At 48.7% G+C, this 14,044-nt stretch overlaps 1 protein-coding gene across 4 annotated transcripts in view; it reads left to right on the forward strand.

Moving 5' to 3' along the window:
* Window positions 1-14,044, forward strand: part of TUBGCP3 (tubulin gamma complex component 3) — a 71,877-nt gene that overhangs the window by 2,371 nt on the left and 55,462 nt on the right. For 3 of the 4 annotated variants that reach the window (XM_040487058.1, XM_040487055.1, XM_040487057.1), the window contains exons 2-3: window positions 7,297-7,404; window positions 11,520-11,587. In XM_040487058.1, the coding sequence (XP_040342992.1) occupies window positions 7,297-7,404; window positions 11,520-11,587 (176 nt within the window). The remainder of the gene's footprint in view (window positions 1-7,296; window positions 7,405-11,519; window positions 11,588-14,044) is intronic. The other variant, XM_040487056.1, reaches the window with a different exon arrangement.

A 14,044-nucleotide genomic window follows, 5' to 3' on the forward strand; every position in this document is an offset into this window, starting at 1 on the left:
ACACACACACACACACACACACACACACACACACACACACACACACAGAATCTGAAGCAGGCTCCAGGCTCTGAGCTGTCAGCACAGAGCCCTACGCGGGGCTGGAACTCACAAACTGCGAGATCATGACCTGAGCCCAAGTTAGATGCTTAACTGACTGAGCCACCCAGGCGCCCCCTGGTGCCTGATATGTTTATAAAGTTAATATAATCATTATTTCTCACCTTTTCCAGCCTTCGAGTTTGCTTGAAACACACACATACTGCCAGCCAGTGTGTTCTGGATGTTTCAGAAGCAACCTTCCTTTTCATACTTTGTAATCCTTTTCCTAACTAGAAGATAACAAGCACAGTGGGTTTTATTAGGTGAGTATTTGAACACAAATGCTCAGGGGTGGCTCCAGTACACTGTGCACTGAGGTGAGATGACTATCTTCTGCTGTGACAGTGCTGTGAGTGTGCTCCGAGCCATGGCGCAGGCGGACGGGGTGCCGTCCTGGTGACTTGTGGGCCTCACGCGGTATTGCTGTTGGTGTCATGATTTTCCGAAGTGGTGAAGAGCCCTTGATGAAGTTCCAGATGAATAAATTATGGTCTTCCTTGATTATATACTTGGGAAAATCAATGTATATTAAATATATGTTAAAAGTTACATTAAGTGTATGTTGAAATGTGCACTAAATGTCTACTGACATAGAAATTCCAGTGTTTTAGGCTTCATTGGAAAGTTGTGCTTAGTGGGCTTACTGTTATTTTAAAATGATCTAAAATTTAAAAATGATCTCGGTTTAAATTCCCAATCCAGTAAATATTGATATAACCTACACGAATAAGTAAATCCTCTTAGGGATCCTCAATCATCAGCATGGAAGGGGGCTCTGAGACTGAAAAGTCTGAGAGCCCCAAGTCTAGAGCAGCATGTCTTGTTTCTGTTTTGGAGCATAGCCTTGCATTCCGTGGGAGCTGCGTGTGGAGCGTGGCCACACGAGAACCTGGTACCAGGGTTGCTGTGGCGGGACTGGTGGTGTGGCAGTGGTCGAAGGGGGGGCCTTTTACGGTAGCTAAGCCTTCACACCTTGTCGCCGTGCATCTCTCCATGTGATACCTCCTCGGAATTGATGTCGTGGGCACCGTCTCCAGATAGTGTGACTCTGTAGGTCCGTGTGGGAGCATGGTGTCTCAAGAGCAGAGTCCCTGTGGCCTGTGGCCTGTGGCCTGTGTCTGGAGGGGCAAAGAATTACAGGTTTACATGCTTGCTCTGTGTTGGCCGACGTGCCGTCCTGTCCCATAGGACAGCAGTGTCGTGTGTGCATCGCTTCCAAACCGCGCACCTCCACCCCGCTCACTTTCCGAATCCTAGGAGATCACGCAGCCGCAGGCTTTGGATTCACTTATGTCTGTGCATCTTTATGTTCATTTTCTACCTGAGTGCTTGTGGAACCCTTTCGGGGTCTAGAAGGTAACTGTCACTTACAAACTCTTGGGCCCACATTGGAGTGCTCTTTGGAGCCTTCACGTTGGCATCGAGGCCATGTGGTCCCGCTGTCTCCCTTGTCCTGAACGCGAACCTCTTCTGTGCTGCAGCCACGGGTCCTTTCTAGAGGGGACATCTGATCACGCCAGGTGAAGAGAGTTTGTTTCCTACGTGTAATCTACAGGATGAAGGCCACATTATCTTGCTGAAAAGTTAAAAGCCGGGTGCTTTGAGTTGTGGTTTTAATGGCTATGGCAGACAGATCATGCATTGAAATGACATTTTCAGATTAATACTAATAAAAATACCTAACGTTTTTCAACAACTTACTCTCTGCCACACTCTGCATACACTGTGAGTTGGTGTATTTAACTCCCAGTGTTGCTGGATGGTTGGAATACTTCTCACTAACCTCGTTTTGTAGATGAGGACATGCACACGGAGAGATAAAGTAGTTTGCTCACCGTCACCAAGCTGGCGAATTGCAGGGCCAGGATTGGAACCCACATCTCTGGTTCCAGAACCTGATGTCTTGAATTAATTCCTTCCTGCTCTTCTGTGTGGAATCTGGCACCTTCCATCTCTGTGCTGAGTTGCAGGAACCTGAGCGCCTGCCCGGCCTGTGGAACGGCCTCTCGCCTCTGTCCTCACCTGTGTGTTCTCTGCACGGCTTGTTTGGAGAGTGTGCCTGGGTACAGCGGCTGCTTGGGCAGTGTGTCCTTGAATTCACTGGTGCCTCCTTCTCAGGGGGATACTCTCAGGGGCTGGGCAGAGGAACACTGCCTTCCTGCCTTGGCTCCTGATACCCAGAGCGGATTGGACGTGAGGACGTAGCACATTCCTTTGGTGTTTGCTGGTGAAAACAATGCAATACTCTAATTTTTCATCTTGGACCTAGCCAGTCATCAAAGAGCTTCAGCCTGGACCTCCTCCCCTGGGACTCCGGACGGAACACGGCTTGGATTTTGGAACTAGCGACACTGGCATCCTTTGAGGGACCGTGGACACAGTAGCCCTTGAATCTCCTCGTGTCCTTTCTCGTGGTGGGTTCCTACATGTCAGAGGGCTGCTTCCTCAGAGAGGCCTTCCCTGACCAGCCCACGTTGTGAGGTCCTCCCTGTTGGCCGGCACAGCGTCTCGCTCATTTTCTTAGGAGCTCTTATCGCAGACGGATTGCCTGTGGAGTTACTTGCCTCATGTTTCGTGTTGTCACTCAGCTGCCTGGTGAACCACTATTTTCTGTCCCGTCTTAGGGCCCGTGGTGTTTGGCGCTTAGGAGTTTTCTTTGAATTACTGATTGAACTTAGTTTTTACCTTAGAAATGGAATAATGTTGTGGGAGTGTTAAACTGGAAATCTGTAGTGGATATTGTTTGATGGTTAGGTTCACCAAACAAGGAATGATTGTCACTGTGAAGTTAATAGCCTGTATTCTGTGCGTCTACCTTTGAAACTTAGATAGATTTCACCTAAAAATACAGATGGAACTTTCAGATATTTTCTGTCAGCGGGAAAGAGAGACTGCACACTGGTCTGGTCAGCAGGTAGGGAAGTTGAAGGTGGTTGGTGAGGTGGCAGTGAAATGCTACACTTGGCACAGGTGCAGGGCGTGGAGATGGGAGAGGAGAGGATTTCTGGTGTTGAGTTTTGAATTTTCGTTGGAAAAGTGGAAAGTTCATGAAACTTTTGGAGTGGAGATGTTTGTCTCAGGTACTTGAGTATGTTAATGAAGTATTTTTTTTTTTTTGTAGAACTCAGGATCATGGTAATCTAAAAACATTTTCTCAACTAGAACAGTTTTACAGGCACCCTTGCAGGTGAGAAATTTTCAGTGCCACTTTTAACGTATTAAAATTAATGCTTACCCCTTAGAAAATGTTAAAGGTGTGGAAAAGTATAAAGAAGACAATTAAAACTACTCCCTGATCCTGGGACTCCACAAAAACCCTTCAGATTACTTCTCTTTGCTGTTTCCCTGCCCTGCTTTGTCCGCACTCACCAAGTCCCGAACACATGCCGTGCTGATGTGGTGGTGTTCAGGGAAGACTCTGTAGTCTCTCTCCTGCGTGCGTGTTTGGGTGTGCTTGGGAGAGGAGGGCGGTCTGAAGGGGTGACAATTCCACAGAGAACCGGGGGAAGTGATGGGGTGAGGCCTGGGAGGATGTGGGAGAAGAGTGTCAGGGTCCGGGCCACAAGCCGGGGGTGGGGTGGTATGCTCAAGGGTTGGCAGGGTTGGCCAGACCACGGAGGTCGGCTGGCGTGTGGCCAGTGCAGCTGGGAGGGGAGAGGCAGGACGTGGTGCTGGGGCGTGGCCGGGGACCAGGGACCAGGTCGGGCAGGCTGTCCTCATGAGTTTGGATTTGATTCTGGGCCTGACGGGAGGGTCAGGCAGAGCGATGACTTTATTTATGTTCTAAAAAGATCGCTCTGACCGCCATGTGGATAATTTGCTCTAAGGGACAAGAGTAGACACAGGGTGGCCGGCTACCTAGGACACCTACTGCAGGTGGATAGAGCCGTGGAATGGGCGTGTGGGGACGCACCGTGAGAAATGGATTCGACAGCATTTGCTGGCCTGGATAAGTGCTTAAGAGCCTCATCTCCTAACTCATCAATCAGATACAGAAAGTTTGAAGTGATTTTCCTTCCGTCCACTTGGAAGGTGTTCATTCCTTCACTGATGAGAATCTGCCGTTAAACTGATTCTTACTCCTTTGAAGCTCCATCTGGCAGCTCATAGGATCTTCTCTTTGTCTTTTATGTTCTGAAATTCCGCTCTATGTAAATTTTGCTGTCGTGCTCTGAAACTTTGTCTAGGTGTGGGACTCAAAGTTTATACGGATTAACACTTGGCGCTCCATCAATTTGAGGACTAATTATGGGAAAAGTGCCATTCTTCCTCGTGAATTCTAACGTGTGTTTGTTGTGTTCTGTTTATTGACCCCTGACTAGCTCCATCTGGTATCGGGCCTAGTTTTTAAATATTTAATAGTTTTAAAAACATTTCACAACTGCTTCCTCTGTGTTGCTATTTTGCCTCTGGCAGCCGTCCTCCGTTCTAGATTGTTCTGTGTTGCCTTTTTCAGGATATCGTGTAGATGAATCATACCGTGTGTGCTCTGGAGACTGGCCGCTTTCATTTTGCTGATGCTTCTGTGATTCACTAGTGGTGCCGCGTGTGTTAGTAGGTGACTCCATTTCACTGCAGAGCTGCGTTCCACTGCACGGACACCCTGTGGCTTACTTGTCCCTGCACATAGCGGGGGTGTCTGCACGGGTCCTGGGCTCTGGCGGTCACGGGGAGTCCTAGGGAACGCGGCTGCAAACATTCATGTACAGAGGTTTGTGTCACCCTAAGTTTCACTTCTCTGGAATAGATACAAGTGGGATTGCTAGGTCACATGAAAAGTGTATGCTTAGCTTTTAAAGAAACTGCCAGAATGTTTCCAGAGTGCCTGTGCCAGCTTCATGCACCGCACCCCCCCCCCCCCCCCCCACCCCTGTCCCCGGCCAGTGTACGGGACGCCTGGCCTGGGTGCTGGTGGTCTGTTTCATTCAGCAGTTGGGATAGATGAATAAGGGTGTCTTATCGTGGTCTTAACTTGAGTTTCCCTGATGACTAACGTCATCTATTTCTGTGCCGTTCACCTTCGTGCTGATTGTCTGTTTAACATTTTTACGCTATGTTTTTTATTGGGTATTCCCTGCCCCCCTCCTTATTGAGTTTTCAGACCTCTCTCCCTATAATTTGGATTCAGGTCCTTTGTTGTGTTTTGCAAATATTTCCTCAGTATTTTCATTCTCTTAACAGTGTCCTTTGCAGAGCAGAAGTTTAATCTTGGATGAAGTCCCGTTTATCACATTTTTTTTAAAAAAGATTTTATTTATTGTATTAAACATTTTTTTTTTACTGTTTATTTATTTTTGAGAGAGACAGAGAGACAGACCATGAGTGAGGGAGGGGTAGAGAGAGGGAGACACATAATCCTAAGCAGGCCCCAGGCTCTGAGCTGTCAGCACAGAACGTGATATGGGGCTTGAACCCACAAATCATGAGATCATGACCTGAGTTCGAAGTCAGACGCTTAACTGACTGAGCCACCCAGCACCCCAAAAAAGATTTTATTTTTAAGTAATCTCTATACCCAGTGTGGGACTCGAACTCACAACCCAGAAATCAAGAGTCACACACTCCACTGATGGAGCCAGCCAGGGCCCCACGTTTAACACATTTTTTAATGGGTCAGAATTTTGGTATATTACGTAAGAACTCTGTCTGAGTTAGAGTTCTCTCCTGTTGGTTTTTTTCCTCTAAGAGTGTTATGTTTTACTTATGTTTTACTCTTACTGTGATGTAGTCAAGTTAATTTTTGCATGTGTTGTATGGTATACGGTGAGCTTCTTTTTTGAGTTTACAAAAGAAACCATTTTTTCCCCTCACATTTAAGTTGCTTTCTTTTTTTTTTTTTTTCTTTCTAAGTAGGCTTCACACCGAGTGCAGAGCCCAATGCAGAGCTTGAACTCACGACTCTAAGATGTTAATGGTGTTGCCTGGAGTAGGTTGGGGTGTGCCCTGCTGGGTGGTTGTGCATCAGTGGGAAGGTAGGGGGTGTTGGGTTTGCTAGTGTTCCTTGTATAGGAATTGTGACTCCCCGTGTCTGGGAAGGAGGGATGGCATCCTTAAGTTCAGTCTGCTACTTTTTGTTTTTTAAGTGTATTTATTTCTTTTGAGAGAGAGAGAGAAAGCACATGAGCGCACACGCTAGCAGGGGAGGGGCAGAGAGAGAGAGAGAGTCCCAGTGTAGAGCCCAGTGCAGGTCTCAAACTCATGAACTGAGAGATCATGACCTGAACTGAAATCAAGAGTCAAGATGCTTAACCGACCGAGCTGCCCAGGCACCAGCCAGTCTGCTGCTTTCCTTCGTGCGCCTTTCCAGCAGGCCCTGTGCGAGTTGCCCGGTGAGGCGGTCAGTGGTTGTGTGGGGGACAGAAGGGGGAGAGGCCCCGGGGGCCTGTGGTCCAGCCAGACCTTCTGCTAGTCCTCTTCTGCCCCAGTTCCTTCACACCTTCCGAGGAGTGGGGCCCCCTGCCCTCGGAGCCTCCCTGGGCTTCTGCAGAGGGAGCTGTGTTTCTTGCTGGGACTGGTGGCTCTGCCCCCTCCACCCCCTGCTGCCCCTCCAGTCAGACCTGGAACAGCCCATCTCACTGTTCTCAACCTGCTTCCGCCCGTCCGTTTGCTTTGCTGCTTCTCACATTGGCTGACTTCTGTTCGGTGCAGTTTCTACCTTGTCTTCTTTGCCCTTGTGGGTTTCTGCTTTTGTTAAGCAAGCAAACCACAAAATTCTTTGTCAGTTTAGTGGGGTTGTTGAAGGAAGTAGAGGCAGACATCCGTGGTTAAGCCGTCATCGGTGCCTGAGGTGCACACTGTCTATTAAGTTAGCTGCCCACTTTGGTTTTCTGTGTTTGTTGACCTCAGCCTTGGAGCTTCTCGGACGTTCTCGCGAATGGGCTACTTCTCACGGGCTGTGTTCCGGCTGTGACTCTCCCTGCCCCGTTTTTGTGATCATCGGTCCAGCTCATTGGGATTCTTCAGCCTTCCTGGCCTGTTGCTGTCTCCCTTTCTTGTTTCTTGGAACTCTCGTTATATTCATTTATTCATTCATTTGCTTTGGTTTCTGAATAGCTTCTCTGTTCTCTCAGTTAAGACCTTGGGAAGCTGGGAGGGAGATCTATGTGCCCGGCCCGCTGTCTCTGGCTGGAAGCGTGAGCTGGTCAGAGCTTAGCCTGATTGGCAATAATTTGCATCTTCTTACTTACCTTTCAGCTGACGTAGCCCAGCAGTTCCAGTACGCAGTGCGGGTTATTGGCAGCAACTTTGCCCCAACCGTCGAAAGAGATGAATTTCTCGTAGCCGAAAAAATCAAGAAAGAACGTACGTATTTTTCTTCAGCACTACCAGGTGTTGGATTCTGAAACTTGTATACATGCATATGCGTATGTATCTCTGTGCATGTGTATGTGTGGTCCCCAAGCACGGTGTGATTATAAGTACTATCACATATATGTAAAAACATGTGTTAACAATATGCACAACTTCATTCTGATTTTTATCAGAACATAGTGCAATGTTTATTTTTGAGAGAGAGAGACAGAAAGCAAGCAAGGGAGAGGCTGAGAGAGGGAGACGCAGCATCCAAAGCAGGCTCCAGGCTCTGAGCTGTCAGCATAGAGCCCGACGTGGGGCTTGAACCCACGAACCGTGAGATCATGACCTGAGCCGAAGTCGGACACTTAACCGACTGAGCCACCCAGGCTCCCTGAGGATTGTTTTAAATACTATAGAACTGAATAATTTGAGAGTGTGAGGAAGATAAAAGGGCTTCATGTATTTTCCTGTATATCTTTTGATTTGCAGTATTTAATATTATGCACCTTTGACCACATGTCCTAGAACACTGCGTTGGCAGTGAAGAGGTCAGTATGGCTTCTGGGGATTGTCAGTATACAAACCTCTAATACCTTAGAATGGTCTTTGTGAACATTTTCATTCTGGGCTGATACTGAAAGCTTTCTTAAACGTCATTACCTTGGACAAGAAAGCTCTCATTTACTCGCACCGGGGTGCTGGTGTGTGCTCTGTGTGAGGTGGGGCTTTGCTGCCCTCTGCCCTGCGGGACTGTGTGAGGGAGGGAGGCTTGGAGCACAGGTGCCCACGTGCGAATATTTCTCTTGTGCTGGTTGGAGGGTTGTTTTTCTCCAGAGACCAGTTCCCAGCCCCTCACAGTTCTCTGGGCTCCGCGCCAGGAAAGCAGGCCCTGTCAGCGCGTTCTCCCTGCTGAGGCCTGGCTGTCCACCGCCCAGACGCAATGGGCTTTGCACTTCGACTGTGCTGGCAAACTGGTGGTGACGCCGTCTAGAATTTCCATTCTTCACGGCACGGTTTGCCACCCTCAGCTGGTGCTTGGTTCACTGGGTTTGGCCGGTGGTCTGTGACGTCCTGCTGCACGGTGCGTAACCGAGCTGGACGGGAGGCGGTCCTGATGCGCGAGTGCTTGGACCTTGTGGTCCTCGCCCCGGCACGCTTGGGCCCCGTGAGCAGTCAGGGGTGAAGTGCCCGTCCACTGAGGTAACTCAGCCCCTGGTGTTATACAGCGTGATGTGTTATTTAACGTAGGGGCTGGAGTATTTATCCCGCTATTAACCTCTAAAAACTTATTTTTATTCAGTAAATAAAACTAAACGTAAGAATGCTGTACTCTTTCTGAACCCTGATGACTATTAATTACATCTCAAATCGTTCTTATATGTCAGACTGTAGATGAGCGACCACCCCAGCTGTTAGATCTGTGTTCACAGAACCTTCCCTTTGCAGCTTGACGTTTCGAAGCCACCTGGTGAGCACATTACCTGTGTAGTAGTTAAAAATAAAGTTTGTCTAGGCTGAGAGTTACGGAACTGGCAGTGACGTTGTTGGAGTGGATACGGCAAGGAAATCTTGGACTTTCTTGAAGAAAAAAGCTGTATCCGTCACAGTTTGTTTTTTTCTGGTGTATCCTCTGTGTTTTTGAAGGAAGACCTGTATCTTGCCACAGTGCGCCTCCCTGCCCCTCTCTGCCTCTTACCACCGAGTGCCCGCCACTCCTCTCGGACACCGTCCCTGGACCCTGCTGTGGGGCGGCCCCACCGTGGGGACAGCATCACCCTCTCTGGGCCTGCTGTGGGGAGAGCGTCACCCTCCCTGGGCCCCGGGTCCGGGGCGGCCCCGCTGTGGGGAGAGCGTTTCTGATGGTCTTTTCATGTAATGGTCACCACCGAGTTCTTGTACTTCGTATTTGGTTAATTCTTAGATACAGTGTTTACATTTTAGCACTTTTGAAATTTGATTACAGTTTTTGGTAGATATGCTGAGTTGGGGTAGTTCTGGCCTCTTGAACAACACAAAATAATTTTCTATTTTATAGGGCCCCTTAGAATATAAAACGGTAGTATGTATTATATTGCAACAAATTGTAAAACTTCTCATGTGTGACAAAATTTAACACCTATTTGTTTTTTAATGTTTCATGTTGGTCAGTGGGGTACCTTGTAACTAAAGATTTGTTTTGCAATCTATTAGGTAAAACATTTTTGGGGGTAAATATTCTGTTTATTTTTATTTGTATTATTTACTGTTTCATTGTCCCACGGTTATTTTGTATCTGTGCATTAGTATTGATCTCATTCTGTCATTCTGTAGAAAGAACCTCTCTTAATTTTTTGCTGTTGTTGTTTTTAATTTGAGAGAGAGAGAGAGAGAGAGGGAGCGCTAGTTAGCACTCACGAGTTGGGGGGAGGTGGGCAGAGGGAGAGAATCCTAAGCAGGCCTCATGCTCAGCATGGAGTCCAATGCAGGGCTCGAGCCCACAACCCTGGGATCATGACCTGAGCCAAAGTCAAGAGTCAGATGCTCATCTGATTGAGCCACCCAGGTGCCCCAGAGCATCTCTTGCTTAATTTAATGACTGTATTTATTTGGAGTATTTTTATATGTTTTTAAAGGGAGTAAATTATATTATTAAATGTTAATTGCATTTGTTTAGTTTAATGCATTTTGTAACAACACATTAAAAATTAAAATTTTTTTTAAAATTTATTTTAGGGAGTGCATGCACCTACTCGGCGTGGGGGGAGAAGGGTCAGAGAGAGAGGGCGAGAGAGTCTCACATAGGCTCCACACTGCCAGTGCAGAGCCTGACACGAGGCTCAATCTCACAACCCTGGGATCATGACTTGAGCCCAAGTCGAGTTGGATGCTCAGCTGACTGTGCCCCCCAGGCGCCCAGTAAACAGGACATACATGTTAAAGAAAGCCTTACCTTTGTGCACAGGCAGACCTGACATGTGAACGGGATGATGTAACCTCTGGTGTGTGGTTCACAAGAGCAGAACGTGAATACCAGGACCCTTTCCTGGTGATACATGTGAAAAAGTATTGGCCATCACACCAGTCACTGTCTTTCTGCAAACCAGTTTAGAGTTAAGTGAACTTGGGGCGCCTGGGTGGCGCAGTCGGTTAGGCGTCCGACTTCAGCCAGGTCACGATCTCGCGGTCCGTGAGTTCGAGCCCCGTGTCGGGCTCTGGGCTGATGGCTCAGAGCCTGGAGCCTGTTTCCGATTCTGTGTCTCCCTCTCTCTGCCCCTCCCCCGTTCATGCTCTGTCTCTCTCTGTCCCAAAAATAAATAAACGTTGAAAAAAAAAAAATTTAGAGTTAAATGAACTTGGCTGTTGGGATTTTAAGAAACGAGTCTTGCTGGGTGATTCCCTGGAGACTGGAGAAACTGTTAGCTAGATTTCGAAAGTGGTGCCTTTTCTGCTGTGGCAGGTATGGGGCAGGTATGGGGTTCCTGTGAGGGGCACTTGTGTGTACATGGTATGTGCAGGGTTGTGGGTGTGGGCGAGTGTGGCCCTCTCCTTTGGGGCCCAGGTCCAATGTGGAGTCTCGTCCTTTGTGCAACCGATTGGAGCATGGGCTTTGCGGGCATTACTGTGGCTTCCGGGGAACTAGTGAGTGTAGCTGCAGGCGTCTGAAGACATTTACTAATATTGCTGTGCGTGTTAACAGAAATGCTTAGAATGTGTGGTTTTAGGTCAAGCTATCATGAATGATAGGCTTGTTGGTTATTGCCCTTTGAATTTACCATTCCCAAGGTATTTTTACTTTACATCTGCCCTTCCAGTAGCCATCGACTAGTTAACCTGGTGGTAGCTTGCCCCACTGGATTGCCTGTTCATATTGGTGGGTAGAATCTAAAAGGTCCCATCGTTTCTGTTACTTCAGCTAACTTTCTCATAGACTCTGATTCCAGTCTAATACTGTCAGCATTTTGCAAATGTCAGATCAAAGGAATTGACCAAATTCATGGAGCCGAAATGTCACTCATTATTCTGATTCTTAAGCTCAGGATTCTTTTCAGACTTCAGCTACCTGTGACCGTGGGTGAAATAGTGTCCTAGAAGGAGTTTTGGTGTAGGTGACTAACATGTCGCTTTCTTTTCTAACTTTTCAGTTATTCGGCAGAGAAGAGAAGCGGACGCTGCGTTGTTTTCAGAGCTCCACAGAAAGCTTCACTCACAGGTAGCGTGCACTCCACTACCCGTGAGGCTGTCGGGCTGGTTTGGGGATGTGGGGACTTTTTTTTGTGGGATCACATTAAACCTTTCTGTGCTGAGTAGTGGATCTTCATTGTAGATTGTGTTTGCTTTTGAAGAGATTTTCGAGATTAAAAGTAGGTTTGAGCTGGATTTAATGGGAAATTGCTTATGAAGGTGGAGGAAGCTACATTGGGAAAGCAACCAGAATGAGGTAGCCCTCAGTTCGTGTGACGGAAGGCTGCGCATGCGGTAGGAAGCTGGTAGAAACCTCGACTCGGCTGCATGTAAGGTGACAGCTCGACTTCTCCGTTATTATTCCTCAGGCCCTAATTTGTGCTATTGTAGTGAATGACCTAAAACAGTTCTGATTTTGAACATTTTGTGATTGATTGTTGATGACTTGGCCACACGTGTTTTTCTGACCTGTTATTTTTGGAGAAGACGCTGCCCTTCAGGACACCAATAAATTCACTGAATTACAGGGTGAGAGCTTGGTCCATCTGTCTCCCTCCTGCCGCAGAGAAGAACGTGAAATCCCAAGTTCCGTGCTTTGCTCATCCAGTACTGAGTTCGCGGTACAGCGATCAAAATCCCCGAGTTGTGCCTAAGGCTGCTAGTGATTAAACTCTTAACTCTTCCAAGTTTTTCTCCTCCTTTCTAACTTAAAATGGTTGTTTTCCAAAACTTTGTTTGGAACACTGAGTGCTTATTCCTGAGCAGTGTGGTGAAGCAGAGCTGGCTTCCTAGGGCTCTCGCCCCCAGAAGCAGCGCGTGGTTCGGCCGGTGGCTGACACGGGATGAACAATGTGAGGACACGATAGTACAGCGCTAGTAATTAACCAGATGAGGAACATACGTGCAGATGAACAGCCGGCCCATCTTTGTGCTAAAACATCCAGTTCTTGGTTTCCCTGTTCTGTCCTCTCTCCTCACTGGGTACCCTTCTCAGCAGTGCATGCCGTGCGAGGTGTGGCGGGGGGCTGCAGGTGAGGTCTGGGCAGGATCGGGGAGGTGATGGAGGCCTGTGGTGCAGTGTGGAGTGGTCGGGGAAGGGGTCCCAGTGGTCCTGGGCTGCAGTCTTCAGTGTGGTTGACGGAGCTGTGGACAGAGGAGGATGGCTGTCTGGGGGAGGGCAGCCCGTGCCTTGTGGAGGGCGCCGGGAGAAGGGCAGGCATGAGGGGGTGGCGTGGGCAGCGGTGAGGGTCTTGGAGGAGGTGAACCTTGGCGGGCGGGGTATGGACGCTGGAAGAAGCTAGGTGTCTAACTGCTTCACAGACCCACTTGTGTGGGTGTTCCTCCAGATCTTACAGTGCCCTGGCGTGCATTCTGACATTTAGAATTCGATACGTGCGTACATTTAAAGTCTTGAGTCTGAATCAAGGTCCTTAGATTTCAAAATCTAAAATAATGGGGTCTGAAGTGGTTTAGAAGCATTGAAACGTCTGTGATGCTGGAGTCGTTCAGCCCGCTTGCCCCAGCAGATCTCTTTCTCCACCCTTCCCTGCCCTGCTTTGGGCTCGGGATGGCCCCCCTGGGGCTCCCTTGTCCCTTCTCTGCCCTGCTTCGGGGTGTCTTCACTCAGAACTGATGGGGCGGGAGGGGAGTGAGGCCAAGCCGCCCTCCTCCTGACAGGCAGTGGCTTGGCAGTGGCTCTGCTGTGCCGCTGGGCCCCGCGGACCGTTCCTCTGCCCGCGCCCTGCACCCCCGGCTCATTCGCTCTGGTGGCCCATCTCCTCCCTGGTCCCTCAGGCCTCCATCCTGGCCGTGGTCCCTGCCGGCGTTGTGCCGTCCTGTTTCCCTGGTCCGTCCACGCCTCTGCGCAGTCCCTCTGTCAGACGCTCTCCAGGCCCAGCCTGCGTGTTTACATACCTGTTCTTATGGTAAAAGAATACTGCCTCCTCCTTTAAAAATGCCATTTGCTGATTGTTTTTGGTGTATGGTTTTGTTTGGATTTGGAATTTTCTCTGCTCTCCACCCCATAAATTGTCCTTATTTTTCTAAAGCAAGAACTGAGGCTCTAACCCAGAACTCGCTGCCCAGAGGGACCTCCCGTTGCCTTCCTGATGCCTTCTGGGCATCTCTACGCACATGCCCCTCAGGAAACTCCCACAAGGCCTTGCAGCTTGACATTCTCAGAACTGAAAGTAGCATTTTTTGTCTTTTTCCATACTCCAGGCATCCGTTCACATGCACCCACGCACACCCCTGCCCTTCCCCATTTTCTGGTGAATGATGACATTGTTCAAGTGCCAAAAGCTGGAAACCCGAATGTCACGTTGACTCCACCACTCTCCCCAAATTCGCTCTGTCCCCAAGCCTTATTAATTGTTCTCTCAAGCATGCCTCTCTCCTGTGCCATCTGGAGTCCGGCGCCCTGCGGTTGGCCTCCCAGTGCACGGCTTGGTGATTTTGGTAGGGGAGTTAGGTGCTCACCTTTGCT

Source organism: Herpailurus yagouaroundi, unplaced genomic scaffold (assembly GCF_014898765.1).
Source record: "Herpailurus yagouaroundi ecotype Mexico unplaced genomic scaffold, PumYag 164, whole genome shotgun sequence".
In the NCBI taxonomy this organism is placed as follows: Eukaryota; Metazoa; Chordata; class Mammalia; order Carnivora; family Felidae; genus Herpailurus; species Herpailurus yagouaroundi.